At 44.5% G+C, this 27,507-nt stretch overlaps 1 protein-coding gene across 1 annotated transcript in view; it reads left to right on the top strand.

The window, feature by feature from the left end:
* LPCAT3 (lysophosphatidylcholine acyltransferase 3) overlaps positions 1–27,507 on the top strand; it is a 178,474-nt gene that overhangs the window by 29,953 nt on the left and 121,014 nt on the right. Inside the window, exons 3-6 of the mRNA XM_085619889.1 lie at positions 1,341–1,447; positions 14,526–14,619; positions 14,931–14,968; positions 16,533–16,711. Coding sequence (XP_085476015.1) covers positions 1,341–1,447; positions 14,526–14,619; positions 14,931–14,968; positions 16,533–16,711 — 418 coding nt within the window. The remainder of the gene's footprint in view (positions 1–1,340; positions 1,448–14,525; positions 14,620–14,930; positions 14,969–16,532; positions 16,712–27,507) is intronic.

The following is a 27,507-nucleotide window of genomic DNA, read 5'->3' on the forward strand; positions in this document are numbered from 1 at the left end:
CTATTATGTTATGAAGAGTACCAGAAAGAAGGAGAAGACAGTGAAGGGGCCCTAGAGCATGGTTGGATTCCCATCACTCACCAAAGTGATCAGTATCATCATTTGGGTATCCATCCTGCCGTCCACTCTGCCTCTTGATAATAGAGGAATATTTAGTGGATTTGATCGCAGATAGGGTGGTGTAAGGGAAGATTTAAAAAAGGATTTACAAGAGAATTTTTTTTATTTGGGTAACTATTGTAATCCTTATTAAAAACAGTGCAAGAAGTCGTTTCAAACATGCTTATAAATGCGGTCGACATGTTTCAGCCTCCTGGACAGATAGTCCACGGCTTTCTTCAGGACCGGTCTGTAAATGTTGTTGCTACTGCATTAAAAATAGCGTATCATGAATAATAACAATTACAAATAAAGGTTGGAATCCATACAACCTCATGTGCCAAGTACTGAACCTCAGTATCGACGGTGTGTAGAATGCACCTGTAAAAAGTATTAAATATCAAAGTACTCTAAATGACAAAAAAAGGGGGGGTAGAATCTCATAACTGGTAGAAAATACTGAGGTATACAAATTGTTTGAAACTGCTTCTTGCACTGTTTTTAATAAGGATTACAATAGTTACCCAAATAAAAAAAATTCTCTTGTAAATCCTTTTTTAAATCTTCACTTACACCATTGCACTGCACTTATCATTCCCACATAACCTTTGGGATCATTTCGATGGGTTTGTTGAGAGCCTTACTACTCTCTTTTCTCTACCCTATCTGCGATCGAATCCACTAAATATCCCTCTATGATCAAAAGGCAGAGTGGATGGCCCAAATGATGATACTGATCACTTTGGTGAGTGATGGGAATCCAGCCATGCTCTAGGGTCCCTTCACTGTCTTATCCTTCTTTCTTGTACTCTTCATGACATAAAGGGCATGTATCTCTTTCCTCTGTTAGGTGGCTGGTAGACAAGACCCTCAGATTATTTATTTTGTTATAGTTAATATTGATTGGGGATTTAATCCGTGGTAGGTTTTTAAAATCCCTTGGACCCTCTACCCTTTCTTTGTTATTATTATTATTTTCTTATGTGCCCAAAAACATATTGGTGGATATTGTGAGGCTGGAGAGATAATGTGAATTTCCCCATGACTCCAGACTGTTATAGCTTCACAATCGCAGCGCGCAAAACAACAATCGTTCTGCCAAGTCACCTGTCTGATCTACCGATCTGTGACCCAGGGCAAACCTTCCAAGTTGCTTCAACCCGTGCCGATCCTGCCTATGTGATTGTTCACAAGCTTTTATTGAATGTATAGCATCCCTAATCCAAACTGTCATGTTACAGGATCTCAGCTGTACCACTCGCTGCTATGTGTTGTGCTGCAGTTCCTCATCCTCCGGCTGATGGGCAGGACTGTCACAGGTGTTTTCACCACCTTCACCTTCCAGATGGTAAGCTGTGGCCAAGGTTTGTGGATTTGCCCTGGTATTTAACTTGGATTTGTGTTGTACAGGTCATACCAGATTTGTGGAGAATTGGTTTGAAATTGTTCTGAATATGAAAAATCGTTTGCCCAGTTGCATATCACAATTTTTTTTTTTTTTTTTTGCTGCCGCTCCTTCATGATGTGGTTTGCTCCTAACAAAGAGAGCACACACAGCCATAGCCATTTAAAGCTACACTCCAGGACTATCTGGCTTATTTATCTTGCAGTGTTGTGAAGAAGGATAACTGGAACCTTTTAAAGCTAAAAGTGTTTGACAGAGAGATGTGGTGGTTCACACTTAGTCTTGCAACAATCAATCAATCAGGCGCTTGTTAAAGCGCTACTACTCAACCGTAAGGGTCTCAAGGTGCTAGGGGTGGGGGTGCAGGTCCCATTCCATCAAGGAGGGGGTCTGCCGAAGAGCCAGGTTTTGAGGTTTCTTGCAAATATGTGAAGCGATGTCTGTCTAAGGTGGAGTGGAAGGGCGTTCCATGCTTTGGCCGCGAGGAAGGAGAAGGAGGGCCTTGTGTGCGTGGGTGAGTATCTTGAAGGTGATTCTCGCCTTGACGGGGAGCCAGTGGAGTGTGCGCAGGTGCTGGGAGATGGGGCAGTGTTTTAGCAAGTTGAGGACCAGTCTTGTGGTGGCGTTCTGGATGTTCTGCAGCTTGCGGGTGAGGTTTTTGTTTATTCCGGCGTAGAGTGCGTTGCTGTAGTAGAGTCTGCTGGTGACCAGGGCGAGAGTGACGGTATTTCTATGTTCGAGGAGGATCCATTTGAAGGTCTTACGAAGGAGTCTGAGGGTGTGGAAGCCAAAAGACGAGACTGATTTGATCTGGCGGTCCATTTTTGAGCTCGAAGCCCAGGATGATTCCCAGGTTGCGTGCGTGGTCCGTGGGGGTTGGCGGGTTTCTGAGGGCAGGGGGCCACCAGGTGTCGCTCCAGGTGTCTGGGCTTGGGCCCATGATGAGTACTTCTGTTTTGTTGGTGTTTAGTTGTTGGCAGCTGTTTTTTCATCCATTTGGTGATTGCTTCTATGCCTTCTTGAAAGTTGTGTCTGGCGGTGTTGGGTTCGTTTGATAGGGAGAGGATGAGTTTGGTGTCATCTGAGTATGACACAATGTTGAGTCCGTAGGTTCTGAGGATGGGGGCGAGTGAAGCCATGCAGATGTTCAAGAGCGTCGGGCTGAGGGAGGAGCCCTAGGGGACTCGGTAGGTGTAGGGTCCGAAAGGAAAGGGGGGAGGTGGGGGGGGGGGGGGGGAGTCTGACCCGCTGCGTTCTGCCGGAGGGGAAGGAACGGATCCAGTCAAGGGCCTTGTCCTGGATTCCTGCATCGCAGAGTCTGCGTATTAGGGTGCGGTGAGAGAGTGTTTCGAACGCTGCTGAGAGGTCGAAGAGGATGAGGGCTACTGTTTCTCAGTTATCCAGTAGGGTGTGGATGTCGTCTGTTGCGACGAGGATGGCGGTTTCCGTGCTGTGGTTTTTTCTGAAGCCGCATTGGGAGGAGTCCAGGATGTTGTGTTCTTCAATTAATGTGGCCGAGTTGGCTGTTGAAGGCTTTCTCGATGACTTTTGCTGGGAACGGGAGCAGAGAAATGGGTATGTAGTTTTGAGGTTGTGGGGTCAGCTAAGGATTTCTTTAGGAGGGGGTTGACCTCTGCGTGTTTCCAGTCGTCACGGAACGATGCGGTCGCCAGGGAGCGGTTGATGGTGTGGTGGAGCATGGGTGCGATGGTGTTGGCGACTCTTTTGAAGATATGGTGGGGGCAGGGATCCGTGGGGGCCCCTGAGTGGATAGACTTCATTGTCTTCAGTGTGTCTTCGGTGGTGAGGGCTGTCCAGTTGTCAATCGATGGTTTCCGGGTGTGGGGGTGGTTGGTGCGGGTTCAGTGTGTTGGTTGTCTTCGTCAAAGTTGTCGTAGATGCTCTTTATTTTGTGGTGGAAAAAGGTGCTGAGTTTGTCGCAGAGGTCTTGTGAGGGAGGGATGTCAGTAGACTCGCTGGTGGGTTGGGCGAACTCATTGATGATGCTGAAGAGTTTCTTGCTGTTGTGCGCGTGGGTGGAGATTCTGTCTTCAATTGCTTTTTTCCTCGTTTCTCTGAGTTGGTGGCGGGCGTTGGTGGCGGCTCTGAAGTTGTTGTGGGCTGCTGTGGATTTGGTGTTCCTCCAGGCCTTTTCGAGGCGGCGGCAAGTGCGTCTGGACTCTCGAAGTTCAGTGGTAAACCATCTGACTTTCTTGGCGTGGGTATTGTTGTTTTTCTTGAGGGGGTGCTATGGTGTTGGCGCTGCCGAGATCCATCTATGCAGGGTTCGGGCTGCGGTGTTGTGTCCGTCTGTTTCCGCGATGGTTGGGGTGGAATTGAGTGAGGCGGTGAGCTGGTCATCCGTGATTTTGGTCCAGTTTCTTCATGGGAGTAGGTGCTGGTGTCGGTGGATGGTGGGTGTTCTGAAGGTGAAGTGGATGCAACGATGGTCGGTCCATGGGAGTTCGGTGGTGTGGCTGAAGGTGATGGAGTTTCCTGTAGTGAAGAGGGGGTCGAGGGTGTGTCCTGCTGAGTGCGTGGGCTCGATCACGATCTGGCGGAGTCCAATGTTATGGAGGTTGTCCAGGAGGGATGTGGTGTTGAGGTCCAGTTGATTGTCGAGGTGGAAGTTAAGGTCTCTGTGGAAGTAACTCCTCTCCCATAAAGAAATTGTAGGCAGAAATAGATGTTGAATGAAGATTTATTCAGGAGAGAGCATACATTGAGACCCCATCCAGCAGCAAGTTCAAGTCAACTGACACCAGTTCAAAACCAAGCTAAGTAGCCCACATTCTAGTAATCTAAGATTCCAGAACCCACTACTGCAAAGGACATCAGTAGATATGCTTAGAACACCACATCACCTACCCCTTTCACAAATTAATAATTTGAAACCATATCAGAGAAAACAAAGTAAAGAAAATTACAATAAAAATTCTACATATCAAGACACATAAAATATCAGCAAGGCAATAACACCACTAAGGAAGACCATCTTGCAATCTCAGAGGAACACGTTTCACACGAATAGGTCTGGATGGTCTTTCATTAGAACCAGACTGTGTAGGGGGCACAATAGTACCATCAAAAGAAGTGCCAGGGCGAAGTCTCGCAATCCTACTCGGGTTCCAAATTTTATGATCACTTGTCTTTATAGCATTCTTAAACACCTTGATGACCTGAAAAGGCTTGCTGAACTTGGAGATACCTCCTGTTTTCCTAGGAGATTTGATTTTAACCCAATCACCAAGACCAACAACAGTACTCTTCACAGCTTTTCTTTCATCCTATCGAACTTTCCGTTCATCCATTTTTCTTTTCTCTCTTTCTCTCCAACCATCCGTGCCTCCCACATTATCACACACCAAGGATCTCTTATCACACACCCACAATGTGACAGCTTCAGTATTTGCAATCCTACCCTTAACAAACAAAGGAGCCACCCCAGTGGAAGAATGAGGAGTGAACCTATACTCCCTGACCTTTTTCTTTAACGCAATCTCCCAATTTTCACCAGCAGACCTTGCTTATTGCATGGATTCCTTCAATACTTTGAAAAATCTCTCTACCACACCATTGCATTGCGGGTGATACAAAGCAGACCTCTTATGCTTAATTCCTCTTGAATCCAAAAACTCTTGCATTGATTTTGAAGTAAATTGTACACCATTGTCTGACCGAATCGTTTGTGGAAATCCCTCACTTTCAAAAATCTCATCTAAGAATTCAATTACAACAACTGCCTCAACTGAATTGACCACCTTAATCACTGGCCACCGAGAAAAGAGGTCCATACAGACAATGACATATCTATCTTGAGAATTAAACCTTACCAGCCCTAAAATGTCTATCGAGATGTCTGACCAAGGACTGACAGCTTGCTCTCTGACAACCATAGGTTGCGTTCTGCATTTAAGCAATTTGTCACAATCCGTACATTTTACACAATCTCGAACAATCCTTTCCACGAAAACATCCATGGCTGGCCACCAGTATGCTTCCCTAATTCTTTCTTTGGTCTTAGCAATGCCCATGTGGGATGCATGAGCATTATCAACCAGTTTATTTCTTAGTAAAGTAGAGGGAACAAGAGTCCATCTACCAGAGCTAATTCTTCTTTCACATTCCAAAAACCCTTGAGGTCCTCGCTACAATCTTTCTTTTCACACCAACCCTCTTTCACCATGGTGATGACCCTGTGCAAAATATCATCACCCTCAAGACATTGCCTCCACTCGCTCTCAGAGATTATTCCTTCAGTAATCAAACACCCATTAACCTCTTCTTCAAAACACTCACCACCAAACCATTCTACATCATCAACATTAATATCACTAACTGACCCAAGTCTCGAAAGACAATCAGCAACCACATTGTTTGCACCAGGTAAATAGGAAACATCAAACTCAAATTCCTGAAGAGAAACCACCCATTTACGAATCCGATGAGAAACAAAGTCAATGCCCTTCTTAGTAAAAACTTCTTTCAGAGGCTTGTGATCAAACAGAACCCTGAATTCCTTGCCCCACAAAAACTTCCTTAGCTTACGAATAGCCCAAAATACACCAAGAGCCTCTTACTCCACAACAGAATAATGACATTCTGCACCCCTTAAAGGCCTGGAGATAAACAAGATTGTTCTTTCTTCCCCATCAACCTTCTGTAATAGTACAGCCCCCAGCCCAGTTGAACTTGCATCAGTCATAAGATAGGAAATTTTTGTAGGATCAAAGCTACTGAGAAACGGAGCATTACTGAGATCCCTTTTTATGACAACAAATTCTTCCTCACAACTTTGCAACCAGACAAACTCGCAACCCCTCTTCAAAAGAAACCTAAAAGCTTCAGTTTTCGCAGCAAAGTTCCGAATAAATTTGTGATAGAATTTTGCCATCCCCAAAAATTTTACTAATTCCTCTTTGTTTGATGGTGAACTCAAGTCAAGAATGGATTTGACTAAAGTATTTTTTGGTCTGATACCAGTCGCTGAAACAACATGACCAAGATATTCTATTTCCTCAACTTTGAATTTACACTTCTCAGCCCGAAGCGTAAGTCCAGATTCCTGTAAAAGACCAAGCATACGCTTCAACCTTAAATCGTGTTGATTAAGATCTGCCCCAAAAATGAGAACATCATCCTGATACACCTTAACCCCTTCGAGACCTCCCAGTATGCCTTCCATGACTCTCTGAAAGACAGAGGCTGCCGAAACAAGTCCGAAAGGCATCCTGACATATTTAAAGGTCCCAAAGGGAGTCACAAAGGTAGTGAGGTCCTGAGAAGAAGCATGGATTTTAACCTGGTGGTAAGCCGAGGTTAAATCCAGCGAAGAGAAGTATTTTGCTCCTTCAAGAGAGGACAACATTTCAGTGATGTTTGGCAAGGGATAGTGATCTACAATGACCGCCCTATTAAGCTCCCTCAAGTCAACACAAAGCCGGGCCTCCCCATTGGCCTTTCGGGCCATAACCACTGGAGAAACCCATTCACTTCCCTCAACCTCTTGAATAATGACTTTCTTTAAAAGTTTGTCCAACTCACATTTCATACTATCTCTCACTAGGAGAGGCACGTTTCTTACTTTCGGTATAACCTTCTTTTTTAATAAAATACAACCCAACTCACTCCTGAAAACAGCAGGAAAGGCCTTGATCCAGTCCTGAGTAAAATAATCAACAACACTCACCGGAGTTAACTCTTTCAAACAGACAGAGGGTTTCTCATTTGGATCAAGATAGATACGAAGATCTCTCTGGTGAAACCAGCTAATAAGTGAATCACCCTTCATGGAAACATAAATTTTCCCAGGAATGATCCTACCTTTAAAATCAATGGTTCCACAGAAATATCCTAATAAATCTATCGTGATCCCACCATACCCTTTGGGCTTAATGTCGGGTTTCGTAAGAGACACCTTCCCCAACAAACTTTTGTCATAAAAGGTTTTTGGTATTCGAGTTATCTTTGCTCCAGAGTCAAAAAGCATATTGACAGGAGCGTCATTGATTAGTACCACTTCGTAAGGACCATCGGAAGACTCCCCTAAGATTTGAGAAACTACAATCTCTTCTTCATCATCATTTTCTACGAAGAGATCAACCTCACTGACTTTCTTTTGGCTTTTGCCTGACCTGCAGCATTTAGAAGTATGACCCCTCTTGTTACAAATCTTACAAATGGTCTTCTACCCAGGGCAGTCTTTGAAATTTGCCAAATGACCTGAGTCTCCACACCTAAAACACTTCCCCTGAAAACCCTTCTGAGATGTTGTTTTCTGAGGAACACTATTTTTGGGTTTTTGTTTCACAGATTTGTCCTCCGACTTATCCGTGATCACCTTAACATCAGAACTCTTTCTTTTCACCAGAAGAGTCCTTCTTTATAACATCAACACAAGCTTTTGAGTGTTCATGGCTCTTAGCTATCGTTATAACTTCTTGAAGTGTAGATTGTCTTTTTGCCACAAGGCATCCCTAGTCTTATCTTGAACACAACCCAACATGAACTGATCCCTCAAGCGTTCCTCCAAGTTAGCACCAAAATTACAAGTTGATGCTAACTTCCGTAGAATTGTGATGTATTGTTGCACCGATTCATCCTCCCTCTGCATTCTCCTACCAAAATGGTAACGCTCAAGGACAGTACTTATTTTAGGCAGATAATGTAGATCAAGCTTTTTTATGCATATCTCATACTCATTAAGAGATGCCCCGTCACTATCAGATAGATCAGGGAGATGTTCAAATGCTTCTTGCCCTTCAGAGCCCAAACAGTGCATGAGAAGAGATGTTTTCCTTTCTGCACTCAAGGAAGTGCCGCACACTCGTGCTTAATGCGCAAATACTTTTTTCCATTTCTGCCAAGAAAGAGGTGGATCACCTGGAGCAGTGAAAAAAAACGGGGGTGCCGTGACATTCTGCATCTTGATAGAAAAAAGTATAGTAGAGAAGACAAAGTAATAAAGGTTAAATTAATTAAATAGATAAAATTGTCTTATATTGAAAACTGTGTGCATCATTGAGATAAAACAGAAAACTGTGCACATCTGCTGTGCGCATCAGCGTGAAATATGTACTGTAATATTCTGAGCTAAGAGAAACGGTGTTCGTCAAACCAAGTCATACACTAGCCAAGAGGGTATATGCAATAACTACAAATAAACCAAAAATACATCAAAATCCTCAACTGTGCTTTACACTAAGCTGTGTGCATCAGCGCTGTAACCAAAATGTGTAACTGTGCACATGAGGAGTATAGAAGAGGCTGTAAACTTCCTTTCTTTTAACACGTGTTGTGAGCATGCGCAGTCAAAGCATTTTCCCTCTAGACTTCTGCTTGTTATGACTTTCTTCAACAACGCTCTATCTGCGTGATACCGCAACGTGAAAGCAGGACATCAATTTTTTTAAATTTTTTTTTTGAGCCACTGAAATTCTCGTAAGCACAGTGAGCATGCGCGGAGATAACGTGTTCTCAGTGTTGTAGTTGCGCGTTACAACAACGAAGAGAAGAAAAAGGACACATATGACTCGAGCATGCGCAAACGAATACTTTGTTCCGAGTCTCTGCCCAATAAAGATAGCGAGGGCGTAGGCTCCTGAATTTCAGTACAACTGCCGCAGGAGTCCGCGGAAGGGGAGCGAGACACCGCGCTGCAATCGGGTAAAAGGAGAGGATCCTACCGTTTCACGATGTGTTGTTAAACGTAGATACTTGATAATTCGTGGCAATAGTTTGTTTTACACAACTAGTCGCTCTCAGCCCTTCGCAATCTTCGTTCAAGAGTCAAGAAGTGTCGAGCAGGGAACAAAGCCTTCTTGCAGTAGTTCGCTGTTGAGGTCTCATATGCCATTAAATGCGCAGGTAAATCGTGGCCAAAATGTGGAAGTAACTCCTCTCCCATAAAGAAGTTGTAGGCAGAAATAGATGTTGAATGAAGATTTATTCAGGAGAGAGCATACATTGAGACCCCATCCAGCAGCAAGTTCAAGTCAACTGACACCAGTTCAAAGCAAAGCTAAGTAGCCCACATTCTAGTCATCTAAGATTCCTGAACCCACTACTGCAAAGGACATCAGTAGATATGCTTAGAACACCACAGTCTCCCAGCAGGGTGTAGCTGGTGGATGCGATGGCCTGTGGGGCGATGTCCGTGATGGAGTTGGCGAAGGGTCCGCGGGGTCCTGGGGGTTGGTAGATGAGGGTTCCGCAGAGTGTGGCGGTGGGGCTGGCCAGTATCTTGAAGTGAAGGTGTTCCATCAGGTCTGTGGGCTCGTCGGGGAGTGTGCTCAGGCGGAGGGTGGATTTGTGGACGATGGCGATTCCTCCTCCCGGGTGGGTGAGGCGGTCCTTCCTGGAGATCTTGTATCCTTGGGGGATGGTGATGTCCCATCCCAAGGGGGTGTTGGTCCAGGTGTCGGTGAAGAACCCTACGTCCGGTGTGGTGCTGTCGAGGAGGTCCCAGATTTCGGTGGCATGTTTGTGGAGGGATCAGACGTTAAGGAGGATGCATTGCAGGGTCTTTGGTTCGGTTGTGTTCTTGTGGGCGGGTTGTGCTGGATCCGTGTTCTTGGTGGTGCTGCAGGTGTGCCTGCAGCGGTGACAGCTGAAGGGGCCTTGGGTGTCAGCTAGTGATGCTAGCTTGCAGTTGTTGTTGCGGCCTGGGTTGAGTGCGTGTAATGCTGCTGGGTTGTACCGTTGGCGGGCGGAGGTCGAGGGTTCCTGGTGCTGGTCGCGGACGGGCGCAGCCGGGCTTGTCTTTGGCACGCCAGCGGAGCGTCTGCTGCGCAGCGGCTGCCATTAAGTAGGGGTCGGGTAGAGCTTGGCAGCTGGGAGGCAGGAGCGGGGAGGGGAGCTGGATTGGTCGTGCTGGGGTGAGGGGCGGCGGGAGAATAACTGGCGGGAAGGAGGAAAAGTAGGAATGAAGGAAAGAGAAAACAAGCAGAAAAGTGCAGAAAAATACATTTAGGAAAGAGGGTGAAAACGAGTGAGAACTAGTGAAACAAGCATTGGCCTAGCTAATAGGTCTCGCCTTTGGGACCTTATAAGTGTTTAGCCATGCAACAGTTGATGTTGTTGCACCAAGGATATTGTACTGCATAACAAAATACTTATAAGGTCCCAAAGGCGAGACCTATTGGCTATGCCAATGCATATTTTTAATAAGAACACGCAACAGCAGTGGAAACATCCCTCTTCATAGAAAAGGCACAGCTTGAGCAGAAACAGTGCAAACGTGTCTCCTTCAGAAGGCGGTACAACTATGGTATCATCAGCACCAGCTTCTCGCATCACACGACAGGTGCAACATGCGCAGCAGCAGTGCAAGCTTCACTGCCTCACAGAATAGGGACAGTGTGGCAGTAGCAAAGCAAGCTTCCTTCTCTCACAGAAGGCAGAAAGTGCAGTTTTTCACTCGGCAGGTACAATATGCGCAACAGCAATGCAAGCTTCACTGCCTCAAAGGATAGGGAGCGTGACAGTAGCAAAGCAAGCTTCCTTCTCTCACAGAAGGCAGTAAGTGCAGTGTTTTGTTTCCTGCAGAATAAGGCCTGTAGGGCAGACTAGTACAATTGCTCACAGAACATGTGCAATTGAGGCAATGAGTGGCACACAGTTTACAGATATCTACAGCAGGTGCTTAATTCAATGACCGGAGTGGACAGGTGGATGAGTTGGTCAACCATTCTCACTTGGGTGATTTTCGAAGTCGACCTGTGAAAGCCCTGCTACTGTCACCTGGAGAATTGCTGAATGTGCTGATTCTTTGGCATCCCATGTACTGAGAAGCAGCTGTTCCGTAGTAAGGCTTTGTTATTTGGAGCAGCCTTCCCACGAGTCGACCTAACTATGCTCTAGACAGGCACAGAGTACCAACCTCTTCGAAAAGGTTTAATAGGTGCGCACCTGTTCAAAATGCTGAAAACTCCTAGGGATGCACCCTGAATTTTCGGATCTGGGAATTGCAGCCCGGAGGTTGCTGCAGAGACAGCCTTGAGGGGTCTGATCACGCACGTGCTGGGTGCGAGTCTGCCCCCTACAGGCCCACACAGAGGATTTCGGGATCTGGTCACACCTCCCCGCTTGAGTCTAAGCCTGCACATTGGAAGTGGCTGCACACAGATGCATTAGGGCTTGGTTGCAATCACATGCGTTTGAGCTGCAAACAGCATCGAGGAGTCTGATCGATCATGCGCGAGGGGGCTGATGACACCCGTGCATCGGGGGCGAGCCTGTACTCCAAGGTCTGGGGCCCCGCTGCAGAGCAGGGCTTCTGCGGGTCTGTCATTCACAAACAAGAGAGGTCGAGAGTGCGCACGGGCAATATGGCTTCTGTGGTTGGACTGTGTATGGCATCAGTCGCCTTTTACTTGCCGCGCACGTGGCCAACTGGTGACTCGAAGAGGTGCTGCTGGTATAGCGCCACAGGGGAGCCCTATTCTGGTATCTTTTTTGAAATCATTGAGGCTATAAGCTGAGCTTCTAGACATGTCTGTATTTTTGGGTTGAAATTCCTCAAATAAGGGGTGCTAAAGGTGTGTAGATGTCAGATGTGTTTCGTGCTGCTCTACAGCACTGTGCCTTTAAATTAGCTCACCCTCATGAACACCACTGTACCCTCTTCTTTAATAGTAATGTTCATAGAAACTGGGATAAGGAGACAAAGAGCTTGGCGCCTCTAACCCCCAGCACCAGCCCTCACTGCTGTGGTATAGTCACGTGTTCCTTTGAGGACGTTACTTTGAGTCTATCAAGAAATTCGTAGTATAGTTTGTTTGTTGGGAGTCGTTGTCCTTGAGAGGAAGACTAAAACTGATATCAAACACTGGGGGAGGGCAAGGCGGGCGGGGGGGGGGGGGGGGAGAATATGTACAGTGCGATGTGAAAAATGGACGGACACGTATATTCTCATTTGATATTTCATGATAATCCTGATGTTTTGAAAAATGAGGTGTTTACCTCGAAACACGTGTTGGCTGTGTTGGAGCTTAACCTCTTCAGTGCCCATGACGAGAGAGTCTCGTCATGGAGCACGGTTGCGCTGTGCCCATGACGAGACCATCTCGTCATGAACCCCACCCACTAGTGCAACGCCCGGCACAGGAGGGGGAAAGGGCATGGCACTGAAGGGGTTAAAGAGTTTTGGTATAATTAAATAAAATAAACCTTAAGCAACTGAAGTACAGCGTCCAAGACTTATGAACACTAAAATTCTTCTATAAATACAAGAGTAACATCCTTTACTGAAGATGTTACTTTTAATGGTGGACACATGGTATTGCTAAATTATGCGCATTGGGGCTTATGTAAAACAAGCATTGGCCGCGCGACGCGGGAAGCTTGTAGTAATGAAAAAAAACACGCTAGTGATGCGCGCGCAGCAGCACGAAAAAGTGAAAGTGATCGCGTTGGAAGGGAGGCATATGGCGGCTGCGCGCATGCACGCTCGTGTGAACGCAAGCGCTAGGCCACCAAAAGCCTGTGGCAGCACTTTGAAAACCCCAATACTAAATGTCTCGCAGAGCAGCGCATGCGCTGGCTCAGCGAGACCTCAAAAACGGAGCGGAAAGCGGGAGACAGCAGGCCACTGGACCACCAGGGATGAAGCGCAGGTGAACCTGTGGGTGGAGGAGGGACTTGAACACTCACACTAGAGAGTGCAGGGGCTGTGGGAGGCCTTACTCAATGGTGGAGCTGTGAGGGTGGGAGAGCAATTTCACTGACAGTTGTTGCTGCTGCCATACATAGCGGGTTTGCCCGTAGATATACTTCCATTCCCCCTTTACTAGCATGGCTGTATTTCCAGTGCCCTACCTAAACATGTATTTTATTCCACAACGGACTTCCCTCCATGATGCCATCGAGGAGTAGCCGCATGCAGAACCGTAACAAGTGGAGAGACTGATACATTGAGTAGTCTTGATAACATCTAGAAGACAAAAAGCAGTCTAAGAAGTTTCTTCGTTGTAACTCTAAGCTCTTAAAAGGCAGAGTCAGCAATGCTTTCCATGGTATTACCACATCCCTTTCAAGTCAGCAGTGGACCGATCTGCGTTCTATGAAGCTTGTTGGGCAGCTTCACTAAACAATGGTAATTAACAAGTGAAAGGGATAGGACGGCCGCAAGTGCTGTCCAGGCTGAACTGGAGAACTGTACAAAACGCATATTGAAATCAGAGGCACTGACAATCTGTAGCACCCTGGAATTTTACAGCGAAGTAATAAAGTGAATTTGTGTAAATTAAAGAAAGTTTGGGGTTGTGCTTTTTTCCCCCATGGTCTAATGTTGGGAGTCTCATGTGCACACCCGGAGTCTTTCATCATGATCTGTTTCTGGGGATTACTAGATCTTCAGCTGGATTTTTTTGTGTCTGGACACTCTGGAGACCAGTCTGGAATGGAATATGGCCCTGGTTTTCAGAAATGCTACCTTGCTTAAAACTAAAAAGTCAGGAAAATCCCGATTCAACGCAAGAAAAATGTGTTGGCCTTTTATAGATTACCCCAGCGGTAGATTTGTCGGGCTTTCAGTTTCTGTAGATGTGCACCATGCCACGAAGTACTGTAGACTGGACAGCAAGTTGTGGAAGACACAAAGTGACTGGTCATAGAGTATTCCAAAAGATCTAGAGTGTTAGGGAGCCACTTAAATAAACTGTGGCTATCCAAAAGAATAATCTAAATTTGCGAAGCTGATTAAGAAATTGATACGTTTAGTACTGAGTGAAGACCACATGTTGTATGTCGCTAAGCTAAAATGTACTGGGTCTTTACATAGGGCTTCAGAGGTTTTCCCCTTCTTAAACTCTAGTAAGGAAACTAGCCTGTTTCCCGATGGGCTAATGCTCTGCTGTCCATGGTCTGCCTTTTATTTTGTTACTTGAATGCTCTGTCACACATGTGCTTATCAATGGCTTCACACACACGTGAGGGGTGGAATTTGATAAAGCGGAGGATTGGGAGTTTCTATTTTTGGTGTTAAAATAGAAAGTCATTAAGGTCTTTCCTTCTGTTTCAGTTGTATTTGCTGTCTGGGTACTATTTCACAGCCACTGATACGTATGACATCAAGTGGACAATGCCGCACTGTGTGCTCAGTCTAAAACTTATTGGTGAGTGGCTGATATTTTAACACCCTGCCTTCTCATTTCACCCTGGTGTATCAATCGCTGTATTTTCATGTCTCGTTGAGCTGAGCCCTGGAAAGATCATCTGTTCATGTGTCGAATTGAATTACAAGAATTACCCTTGTTAGTTCAAAGGGTGGATGCCTCCCCTCTTATTCTCTGCTCGCCACACCCTCTCTTTAAACTTCAAATCTGCTTCTTCACTATTGGGGCCCATCCATAAAGGCCCAGTCTTTTTGGGAGGGGTAGGGGGTTTGGGGGTGGTTACATTCATTAATTATTTTCTCATTTTTCAGGTATCGCCTTTGATTACTATGATGGAGGGAAGGCTGAGGTATGTGCACTTTTTTTTTTTCTTTCTTTCTAGTCTCGGTTTGGGGTGTAATGCCGTTGTGGTTGTGTTGTGCTATCCTGGATTAAACTGGTCAAAGCTAGTCTAGTCGCATAGGACCTCGCTTATGAGAGCTCATTTTCACTATTCTTTTCTGTGGGTCCCCAGTGGTATTCAATCTGAGATCATTTTAATGGACATTGCCACTCAGAGTCCTCTTCATAGAGATGGGAGGGACAAAGACTCCTTCCACTGTAGGGCAGCCAAAAGTACAACATAATCTCCTGTGGTTTCAGTTTGAATTTGAGTGACTTTCAGGCACTACCACATGATGGTTCCTTAATATAATGCTGAGAAGATTGCTGTAACGGTGTAACCCAATCCCTCTCTTTACCCAACTCTGCAGTCTGTAGCTTTTAGTAACTCCCTGTGCCTACGTGGATTAGTTTGACATGACCCCTCTGATAACAGGTGAATGTTCATAACCACTGAACAAAGGTAATCTTAAGCAGTCCTTGCTTGATCAACACGTAGGGGCCCTGAAATGGAGCACTTGATTTCCGAGGCTGCATAGAGTTTTTTAATCTATAGCGTACTTTGACATCCAACTTCCTTGAGTATTTACGGAGGGTTACAGTATAAACTCCTTGCACTTTGGCCCCAAAAATGATTCATTCAGAGAATAGTGTGTATGATAGACGACTCGCGCTTTGACCCCAGTACTGTTGGTAAATGGTTCCAAGAACCCTTTAATCCTTAACTGTGTTATCAGCTTTAAGTTATTAGTTGATTGGCTAAAGTGGAAGTAGGCGTGAGTTTCAAAATCCAACATGCTTATTTACAACTAAAGCATGCAATGGGTATGTTACTGTAAAAAAACAAAATTCACACCCCCGAATTGCATACGCAGTGCCTCTTCTGTATATGTATTGAATAATTCCATAAATCTGTTTGGGAGCCCCTCACAAGGGTGTAAGACCTATCCTCTTTTTAAAGAAAGTGAACCATGGCTTGAATGTGTGGTCTATCTCACGGATGCTCCATAGTCTCCCATGGTACCCGCTTTTGCCTATTGCTCTTCCAAAGCTAGCCGTGTGTAGTTGCGCCCTATAGCACATGGGAAAATAGTGTGCCTCACACGCTGGTAATAAAACTACCAAACAGGAACTGGTCTAATGATTTTTATAAAGTACAAAATGGTGGAAGAGGAACTTAAATAGGTATTACCACGACAGCCTTGTTCAGAGAATCTTTATTACTGTTCCCGTGGGCTAGCCTAGTTCTGTTCTCAACTTCTTAGATGTAGTCCTCTTTTTTGTGACCATAAAAACTGGACTTGAAAGGTAGATGAATACTGATGACTAACACTTCCCAAGTCCCACTATAATTAGATAAGCAACCTTTTTGCAAAAATGATGAATTTGGTTTCCATCATGCTGCCTTGCTGAACATGTATTCTTAAAAACATCATATTAAATTAGGAATCTGTGATGTATTTTCTTCTGTTAATCGAGGGTTTGTATTACCTTTACAATACTCTAGTAACTGATCTCTTTTTTTCCCACAGGGCAAAGTTGCCCCAGAGCAAGAGCAGTTTTTGGTGCAGCACGTTCCCTCCTTCTTGGAGGTGGCCGGATTCTCCTACTTTTATGGTGGTTTCCTGGTGGGGCCACAATTTTCTTTTAGGAACTACCAGAGGATGGCTGATGGGGAGCTGACTGATGTGCCAGGGCAGAGGCCCAATAGGTGGGTGATTGACCACGGTGTATAGTATGTGTGGACAATGGATTTAAATGTAACTAATGCAAATCTTCTGAGACCAACCAACCTAGCTACAGACCACTCCAAACTCTGTTGGTGCACCACAATTCTGATACTCAGCATCCCAAGCTCTTCTAGTTCTGCTAATTCACCTAATTCCAGGCAAAAACCTTATATTTACAAGTCCACATGCTCTTCCACTCCACGACCTACAAACTGCTCTGCCATTGAACATCCATCTTCAGCATTCTTTGTTACACTCTAAAATGTCATGTACTCCACCCCTGTTATACTTTATTGGACATGTGACCTAGTTTCCTCATTTTGGACCTTAGCCTCTTCTCCTGCTACCATTCTAATGATCACCAATAATCTGCATTCAAGGGACCAGTTCACAATCCATTCTTTGTATTGGATACACCTCTAAGCAGATTCTCTTGTATGGGACTTCCATGTATAGTCATAAGCGTTGAATAGTCCCGCCTGCCTGTGGAGGACCCCAGAGCGCTTTTTTCCAAATATATCTTAAGTGCTGAAGTTCACCTTTCTTCAGGAAGGCCTTGAAAAGTCACTTAGTCATAATGCAGCCTAAAGTACAAGGCTACAGTGGTGAGAATTCTTCATCGTGAAGTGGCAAAAGTAGAGACTCCAAGGAGATATGCACTTAATGCATAAATAATTTTGCTAGGGCACAGTAAAATAACCTTCACCAACCCTTTTGCTATGAGAGAAACCAAGATGATGAAATGCAGGGCAATGTAGTCCATAGGCTGCCATTATAAGTAAAGATAAAGGAGACTGTGTCTTTAAGAACAGCGAGCCCTCCAATATCCCATCGTGCTCAGCCAGAGGCCGTTACTTCAGTTCTTTTTCCAGCTCCTGCTGACTGGACCCTTGGACCATTTAACTCAACCCTTTTTAGGTTTTTTACTTCAAGATAGAACTTCAAATTTTAGTGTCTTTTGCTTCACTCAACGTCTTTTGACAGGAAAAGGTATTTTTTCTGTCTAAAAAGCCTTCTCTTTTGGACAAATGTCCTCGCTGTGGCAGGAAAAAGGCCAAAACAGACTCTCTCGAGGGCTCCATCTGTCTACCATCTTCTCACCTTCCGACCTCCTGTGGCATCTGCAAGACCTTCTCCAGACAACCCCTGCATGAGTGGGAGAAAATTCGGGGAAAGGAAGAAAGACGACATCAAGAAGCCAGTGGGACCTCTGAATGAGGGGGAGGTAATTCTTCCATCACAGCTCTTCTCTCAGCCTCCTGTGGTTGTGGGAGGTGTGAGATCTGTTTTTCCAGGAAGAAAATGCGATCTGTCCTGGCCGACGTCGACTGGAGCTGCGGCTGTCATGCGTGCCGTCATTGAGTGGCTCAATGTCGAATAAGCATCGACGCCAAACACTCGAGCAACATTGAGGCCTGCTTTATACCGCCGACCGACGTCAAGAGATGCATCGACGTTGAGGGATTCCAAATCGCCGGCACCGAGAAGTAGGCAGTCGGCGTTGAGAACTAACTGCCGTTGAAAGTGGTCAGCGTTGAAGCCGGTCAGCAATGAGGGCGAGCCTACGTTGACAGGGGTCGACTTAGAAAAGCAGATGACCATCTCGACTCGTTTGATGTTCATCGTCGAGGAGACTGCTGAAACCCACCGAATGAAGGAAAATCTATCCATTATCGGATTCTCGCTCCAGGTCTCCGTATCTGGTAGAAGTACCCTCTTCTTTCATTTCGGTATCTTCTTAACCTGGCTCACTGGCTGCGACCGCTCCTCCGCCTCCAGCACTACCAACTCCTCCTCTTCTGGTACGTCGGACCCCAGTTTTGCCATGGAATTGTTCCTCACTCCAGCTGCTGCAAAGCAGGCACCCTCCAGGCTCCAGAAGAAATGCTGCCCTCCCTACCAAGATCTGCTCTTTTTGCACGCTGACCCTTCACCTGGCTCATTGGTGATATTAGCTGCACGTAAATTTCACGCCATGTCTCCATCTGCCACTTCTCCCCTGAATAAGGAGAGCAAAAGGTTGGACTCGTCGGGCCGCAAGGTCAGTAACACGGTGGCTATGTCCATGAAAGCGGCCAGCACCACAACCTGCTTAGGGAGATACAGTCGAGCCTTGTGGGATTCCATCCTCCACTTCACGGATCACCATCCAAAAGAACACAGAAGATTATCTGAAAATCGTCCAGGAACTAACCAAGGTCTCTAACCATGTCATCAGCGTGGCAGCGGATTCCTCTATTCTAGCCGCCCACAGTTACTGTCATGGTGTCTTATTATGCAGTCATGGATTGCTCCAAATTCTACCAAGGTGCTAAAACAGTGAATATATGCAGGCGTATAATCATGGCCGTAATCAAGCGTACTGCTACAATGCGGACCCTATCTAAGTGTAGCTAAGGGTACCTAGCATGTATGTGGGTGTAAAGCCAAGAACAACTGATGAGATGGAACGAAGGACCCCATCTTGGTCTCGAGTTGGACCCCCCTCCCCCCCCAAGGGATGCAAGACCACTGTGTGTTGTAGCTTCGGCAGGCCGTGACCCCAGTGTCTTGTGTCAGGGTTGAAGCTACTTCTGTCTAGTGTAGGTATGGTTCTTTTATACCAAAAAGATGGCCTCTGGGTTCCTTATGCAATCGATGTGTTGCGAGTACGATTATGTAAATGAGCCTAAATCAAAACTTGCAATTATGCAAAGTAGTTATTTTGCCCTAGGATGAAGATGACCATGACTTTTATACAGAGTATGTTCATTCTGTTGTGTACGTCCTGTGCAGGAGACTTTTCTAAGAATCTTCATGCATAATAAATGAGGCTAGTTTGAAGGAAACCCATTGACATTTATTCAGCACATCACTGGGTGAATGGTCAGTGCTAGAACAGTTATGCAGAGCAAGGTAGGACAAATATAGGTTAAAGGTCACTTAGCTATTTGGGCCTCTATTGGGGGTACACAACACCCACTCCTCATCCCAAGGTCGATGAGGTCAACTAATGCTTAAATATGTCTCATAAAAAAAAAATACATTTTCAGATTATCCATGTCTAAAAACATGGTATATGTAAAAACAATTATTTTAAAATTCAAAAAGCTCTAGAAGTCCTCTAAGTCAATATATGATAAGACTGATTGAGCCCGCTGAAAGCAATGGTGCTCGGTGAGAACGAAAAAAAATAAAACGGCTATGTTTCGCATTCCAGTTTGGCCTGTTTTGGAAAAAGGGCCGAATTGTTCCCATCACACGGAGAGCCAGATGTTTGTCCCTGTAACACCTTGTATCAGGTCAATGCAGCAAAGGTGATCTTCTCCAGTTCCCACACCAGGCGCTGAGGAAACACTCAAACCAGTGGACTGGTTGTAGAGTTGCTGTCTGCTCCGACAGGAGCTGAAGCATCCTGTGGAGGTTTTTAGAATGCCCTCCACATGGGAATACGCGAGGACAAAGTAATACGTGGGCCTCTAAGGGGTCCAGTAGTATGTCTACCTCCGATGGCGCAACTGATGGAAGAGTCAGACATATGGCCAACACGCATTCGTATCTGCAGAATAGGCAGCAGAGCACAGGCAACATGCAGTCAACCCAGACTGGTCTGAACGATAGAAACCAATGCTCGCTTAACTCCCGAAGACTGGGTGTGCACAGATGAAGCACCATGCATTCAAGACAGGGTTGCACTAGTAGTGTCTTTTCCATCTCTCGAGGAACTAGGATATCCATTGCGAAGAACGAAAATCAATACCAGGATCCCCACTACAAGTAGTAGGACCAGAGGAAGCCCTCCAAAACGTTCCCAATATGGAGGTATAAAAGCTGGAATAACTCTGAAGATTGTCGCAAAGGTGCTCAATAGTCCAGAGCCTATGCTCCTAAATAGGTGCACGATCCCCCTCTACACATTAAAGATACGATGAACCATTTCGCCGAAATGGAGCAGGAAGTTCGTTCAGACTAGTGCCTCTATCTCAGATGAAGACCTTGCAACCTGGAGATCAAAAGTCTCTCAGGCTGAGGTTAAGGTCACATCCGTCTGAAAAAGCATGGCTTTCAGTCTGCTCAGAGAATCAAACCGTATAAAGGAAACCTTCAATGAAGGTAGCATTGCCTCCCTAACTGTGTGGGTCGGTGGAAACAAAACTTGCGTACAACAAGTAACCCTGTAACTTACTGTAACTAGATATGCGATGCCTGGTACCATCCCACAACAATTGGGCTCTGATGAATTGTAAGAACCATTGTGTGGTATGGCATCCAGTGTATCCTCTGTGTTGTGTGGAATTTTGCCAATTCTCAAAAGTGTTTAAGCAAGGGAATCTGAGGTGTGTTCAAGTTGGCTAACCCAAGACAGAAAGTCTGTTGCACTTTGTCGTTCAGGAAGATTATCTAATGTGGTATGAGGCATGCTCTAACGCCTCTATTCCCTGAACCTGCCAATCGTTAGTCTCCCAATCAGATTTTGTGTCTATAGTCTCTTTCCTAAACTTGAAACCATACACAGTCAGCTGGGCAATAAAGGAAGCAGAGTATATCAGTTGTTAGTGAGCATATATTCTTTGCAGGTGTAGGTGCAACCTTATAATAAGATGTCTGGTCTGAAGTGATAAACCCAGAAAAATATGCAAACTTCTATGCAAATGTTGTTGATCTACCTTTAAGCTGTGTTGGGCAATGTTCCCATTGATAAGCGAAAACATTACGTGGTATACTTGCTTTGTACAGGAAATGGTGACTATAGTATTGATAACAAAACATGGTGTCAAATTCGATGTATCCTCATACAATTCATCATTTGAAAATACAGCAGACAGCATAGTATTTACAGGTTCAAAGTCCCAATCATCAGAGAAAGTACTAGAAGTGATGATATAACTTAAAGAAATTTTAAATTAGTGTGATATTTTTAAATGTTTGGTAGGACCATACACATCATAGGAAACCTTTTCCCCTACTATCCTCTCAAGAACCAGAACTGCTGTAATGTTCACAAAGGATAGGTCTCTCTGTTCACGGTGTGATGAAGCATGCGGTTTCAGGTCCAAGTTCACATGTTGTACTGCAGAGCATGCTGAATGAAGAGGACGTACAAGATATCTTCAGCTTTTTAGGCACACCCTCTACAGACTTTTTGCCACAGTGGAAAACAAAATTGCTGTGCCTTCGCTGCCAGGTTTTGCCATCCAAGGTCATTGGGGGATACCCTATGGATCAATTTTTTTTTAGAAACTTTAACATCCTTCTGATGACACTATGCTGTTTCAAACTTTGCTATGAATTTCATTGACTAAGTTAGAACTTCATAACCATCTCGTGATGTCTGATTTCTATATGAATTTGGGGCTCCTGACCGCATGTCCAAATATATCCAAAGGTCTTTTTGGAACGTGAGACTGGGCTTTCTTTGCTCCAACCTTTATATGAGCAGTCAGGATGCATTTCCACAACATCTATTTCCTACCAGGAAAGAGTTTTTATTTTATAAAAGGACTCACACCCACACGTGTAGCATGCATGGAGCCCTATGCCTGGGATAGCTATTTTTGTTGTATGGGCTCTACCCCGCTATCGTAGGGAGCACTTTGGTGTAGTCCTAAGGACTTATGTGGGGTCTGGACTTGGAAAGATAAAATAGCCTCATGGTGTACCCAAATACTTTTATTAGAAAGCCACCGTTAGCAGCTTAAAAACCGGTTGAGATGTAAGAAGGTTTGAGGCCAAGATCTCTTGCTAGTCAGTGAGTATTTATAGTCGTTCCAAGCTTATATGGAATGTTTTGCATCAACGCAAAAAGACGAAAAGTGAAGCCGGAGCGAGGAGTAATTATGACTCTTGGAAGCAGAAGTTTGGGTTCCAGGCGTAACTTGCTGCTTGATCCTTCATTATTGAGCTCAGATGAATGTTTTCCAGCCTGTTTCTAAGTAAATAGTCTCCATTTTCTTGTAGTCTTCTTTGAGATAAATCTTTTGTGGCAGGTCTTTAGACAGGACGTTCGTGTCTTTAAACCTGAACTTCTGAAGACAAATCTGGGGATTTCAAAGCCCTTGTGTCCGTAGGAAAACCACTGTCCTGCTTAGTGACCACAGCAGTGGATTGACCCTCGATCATGGTCACTTGGAAATGCTGTGATTGACATGATCATGCATTGGAAGCACAAGTTTCCCTATTAATAGTCTACATCCTGTACTACCCCACAATTAGCAGAGCTGCATCTCTACCATAGGCAATGGTGGCTAATTGTTTTATTTTTCTGCTGCAAATTTTATGCCTTCCTCAACCTCTTATATTGTGCAAGGAGCCAGTGGCATTGTGCAAAATGTGTTCCTTAGGGTAACAGGCATGGCATAGGTGACTTTAGGGACTGTGAGGCTCACCTGGGCAACATTTTCATCACTTGCGCGCAAAAATAACTGATCAGCACAGTTCTTTCAGATCATGGATTCAAGCCATTCACCTTGCTCATTTTGCTTTTCTTCTCTTTGCACAGAATAAAGCGCAGATGCTTATGTGCATCATGACAGCCATGTACTGTGTGAATAAGAACGTAATGGAGTGTCTCAGTGTATGCAGCAAGCCAAGCACTGATGCTGTTTTTGCCTCTAGACCAGAGGAAGCCGTCTCCTTTCCATCTGGTTCAGATAGCTGGTCATCCCTGTACCCACCATAATGTGCCAGCTTCATCAGGAGGCAGTGAATTTAATTATTTATTTCATTGGGACACCCTTTGTTTTGATCTACCACAATTACTAATTATGCATTTGTTCATTGACTTCTGATGGGAATTTCTCTGTAAAGGCTGCCTCTCTATGGGTTCCTTCAGTTTAAACAATATACAAACAGGATGTGATTATAAGCAGACATACTTGACAAAAGCATTGAGTGCAAATTCAAACTCTGGATTATGTTTCCTCAGCATAAAGGGAGTGGACTTTTCAAATTTCTGAATGCACTACTATTTTTAGGGGGCAATATACCTAATTTAAACCTTTCTGATTCTAAGGCGATGTTGTATGTAATTTTGTCTCTTTTGTAATGACAGAAAATGCTAATCAGTTTTTGATGCGAGAAACATTTTTTATGGAAAAAAACTGCTTGAAAATACAGTTGCCCTGAACATCAGCTGTTCATGTTCTGGTTGTTCATTGTTCCCACACTATAATTTTGACGCATACTTTGGTGTAATTATGCGAGGTGGCATAGTGGTGTAATTTCAGGAATTCAGCGTAATGGGCAAAACATTCCCAAATATTTTACAGACCAGTCCACCAGATGTCTTTCCATTAATCTTCTTGGGGTGGTGAACAGATTCTTTTATCTGATTGGATTGCTTTGTGTAAAATTCAAGTTTGACCCCATTTTTGCAAAAGTAGTCTGTTGCATTTGATGCAAAAAGTTACTCTGTCCTCCTTCCGAGGATGAGGAGTCTACATGGATAATGATACCAAAAGGAAATAGTTTTTAAATTTACTGCTCTAACAGATCGATGCCCGAAGGATGGTTGAAGAGTGATAAACCAAATCATTTCCAAGTTGAATTTGCTATGCATAAAGATGTTAGCAGCCGTTTTTTTCCTAAACTTTATTTTCTGGACTGTGATTCAAGGAATGATATCTGTTTTAGCTGTACTTTAGCAAATCTTGATGGTTGATTTCATAGATGCTCTGAAGATGATTATTTTGGTGGAGGGCTTTTTTCTAGAGGGGGAATCTTGGGCAATACATATCCAGTTGAAGAACAAGCTAATTACCTTCGGTAACACTTTTTGTCTTGAGTCCTTGTCACCTCCCATTTTCTCTTACTGAGAATTTATGGGGCTTTTTAGTAACCATTTTCTCACACATACTCTTTGTATTGGCTTCATCTAGCGCCCAACAAGGTAAATTGAAAAGTTTTCTGGATCCAGACTGGGGCCTGGAAGATACTTCTAATTGATGAATTTGCCGTAAGATGGAGTATCCATCGGGGGAAAAGTGTTACCGAAGACCAGTAACTTCTTCTTTTAGGTGCCTGCTTTTTTGCACTTAAAAAAATTCTGAATATGTTTTTGAACTGTATTTAAAAGGTAAATGAGTATGTGGTCCTCTTTCTTAATAAGTCTCTACATTTGAGTATCCCTGCCTCATGGTAGTGGGATCAGAAATAGTTTTTGACATTGCAAAGCTTTGCTCCTCCGATGCTCAAACAGTTTGCTTGTGCGACTTTGTACTGTTCTTGGATCCCTTTTTTTGTTTTTTTTTGTTCTTGGTGGTGGTTTTTTCCCTTTGCTATTATTTTGCTCCCTTTTGTCACCCCCATTCATGTAGCTTATGCTGTGGAGATGAATACCTGCTGGATCTCTTCTTTGAGACAATCTGATGCTCTCAAGGGTGTGTGTGTGTGTGTGTGTGTGTGTGTGTGTGTGTGTGTGTGTGTGTGTGTGTGTGTGTGTGTGTCAGTCAGTTAGTGGCCCCTCCTGAATCGGCTGGCTTCCATTTAAAGTAAAGGTGCTCTGACAAATATGATTTTCATCACCAGACCTCAAAAACAGTCTCAGCTACTGTATGTGGTATTGAGAACTGGTTTGCTCCTGATGGCATTCCCTAGTGATCTTTAACCACCCCTGCCCCCCCTACTTGTAAAAGTCTTCCTCAATTGGCAAGATAATTGGTGAGGCATTTAGTAGGCAGAAACATCCGGTTGTAAGACTGCCAAGAAGACTTGTGACGACTGTTTGCATAATGTACTGTCTCTTGTTTTATATGTTGCAATATATGTTGCAACTGTAGTGTAAGATATTGGTTCTTAACCTGTGGTCTGAGGACACCTGGGGGTTCGCGATATCGGTGCTTCTGGTTAGAAAATTAAATAATCTTGTTTGATTAATAAATTGAATATAAATAAAGAAGCAAAATGTAAAAATGAAAATGTTAAAACATTCTGCAAATGTGAATGAATTTGAAATTGAAGGCAAGAAATTTAGTTGGTATCCTCCCATTGATTTGTGGGAGCAGCCTAAGTGCATCAAACAGAATATAAAATGGGGGATGGGTGGCCTCAGATGGATTTAGAAAAGCTCCAACCGTCCCGTTGAAATGTTGAGAGATATATATATAATCTACTGGCGGTCGCCAGTAGATAGTTATAGTTAGGACCGTGTTTCCATAGGAAATCCGCAACATTCTATTTGGAATAATTTTGGCGCCAGTGGACGAATCCTCGCGAAATTTTCAAAATAGGTGGGCGCTCCGCTCCGCCCCTGAAAGTCTCGGGGGGGGGGGGGGATTCGTCAAGCGGGGGCTGAGAAAAAAGGGGGGGTCCCAAAACGCGTTTTCCCCATGCAATTTTCCATAGGACCTTTAGTCCAAGCTACAGCCCGAACGGCTGAACAGAATTACTTGAAATTTGGCAGAGAGGTAGTCCTCAGGTCAGGGATGCGCCTTTTGCAGGTCTGGTGTAAATCTGTTCAGTATTTCCTGAGAAAATAGCATTTAAAAGCATATATATCTGTAAGCGCGCACCGTGCGCGTACGGTAAAACTTACCGTACGCGCACGCTGCCGTGCGCGAGCGCGATTTTGATTCGTTGTTAGATCTTCGTAAACATTCGAATCGGTCGAAACCAGGAAGTGTCGGCCGCCATTTTGTCTCTCGCAGTCTGAGGGGGAGAAAAACAAAGGTGGAGAACGTGAAAAGGGGGCAGGGTGGACAGTTCCTGACCCCCTAGCCTTTGTCAGGGGGTCCCAGAAGGACCCCCAAGGGCCAAAATTTCCTTTAAATTTTTTGCGATAAATCGCGGAGTACGCGTAGCGTGCGCGTACGGTAGAAACGGAAAAATTCCGCGAACTGCGTAACGTGGGTGCGCAGTGCGCAAAGCGCTCCGCGTGCCCACAGCGCGCGCACGGTGCGCGTACAGTACGCGCACGGTGAAAAACCTTTAAAAAAAAAAATACATAACTTAGCATTTAAAAAAACCGTACAAATTCACTGAAAAAACCATAGGTTTCACACACGTTATAGTTAGGAATTAGCATTTAAAAAACCTTGCAAATTCACTTAAAAAAACCATAGGTTTCACACATGTTATAGTTAGCTGGACATTTCACTCGTGAAAAACATTGAAATTCCCCCGTTATAGTTAGTGCAGGCAACTATAACTCACGCGACCGCAATCCTCTGCTGATGACGTCAGATATTACATCACTGATGACGTGTCTTTCTGAAAAAAAAATATTTGTAATATATGTATAGCTGAAAATTAATGGAAGAAGACATGGGTAAATAAGTGTCTAAATACAGTGATGTAATATCTGACGTCATCAGCAGAGGATTGCGGTCGCGTGAGTTATAGTTGCCTGCACTAACTATAACGGGGGAATTTCAATGGTTTTTCACGAGTGAAATGTCCAGCTAACTATAACGTGTGAAACCTATGGTTTTTTTAAGTGAATGTGTATATATATATATATATATATATATATATATATATATATATATACTCTCCAACACAAAGCGGGAGGTAAAAGCCTAGTGATTTGCATGAAATAAGCAGCGCTTTTACAAGACTGTGTTTTTCACCCACTTGGGATTTATTTTTGGGAAAAGCGAACTCTGGGTGAAACTCAAATGAGGAAGATACTTTCAGTGCTACTACAGGAACCAGCATGCTGTAGCAACGGCCACGCCCACTGGGAGGTTCACTGTCTATAATTAGTAGCATGTCTCACCTTGACGTTTCGCTGCACCCTCTGTCACTAAAGAAAGGGAAGCCTGAAACGCGTCTGACAGAGATTGCTATTGACTTTTAAAGC

The sequence above is a fragment of the Triturus cristatus genome, chromosome 7 (assembly GCF_964204655.1).
Source record: "Triturus cristatus chromosome 7, aTriCri1.1, whole genome shotgun sequence".
Classification (NCBI taxonomy): Eukaryota; Metazoa; Chordata; class Amphibia; order Caudata; family Salamandridae; genus Triturus; species Triturus cristatus.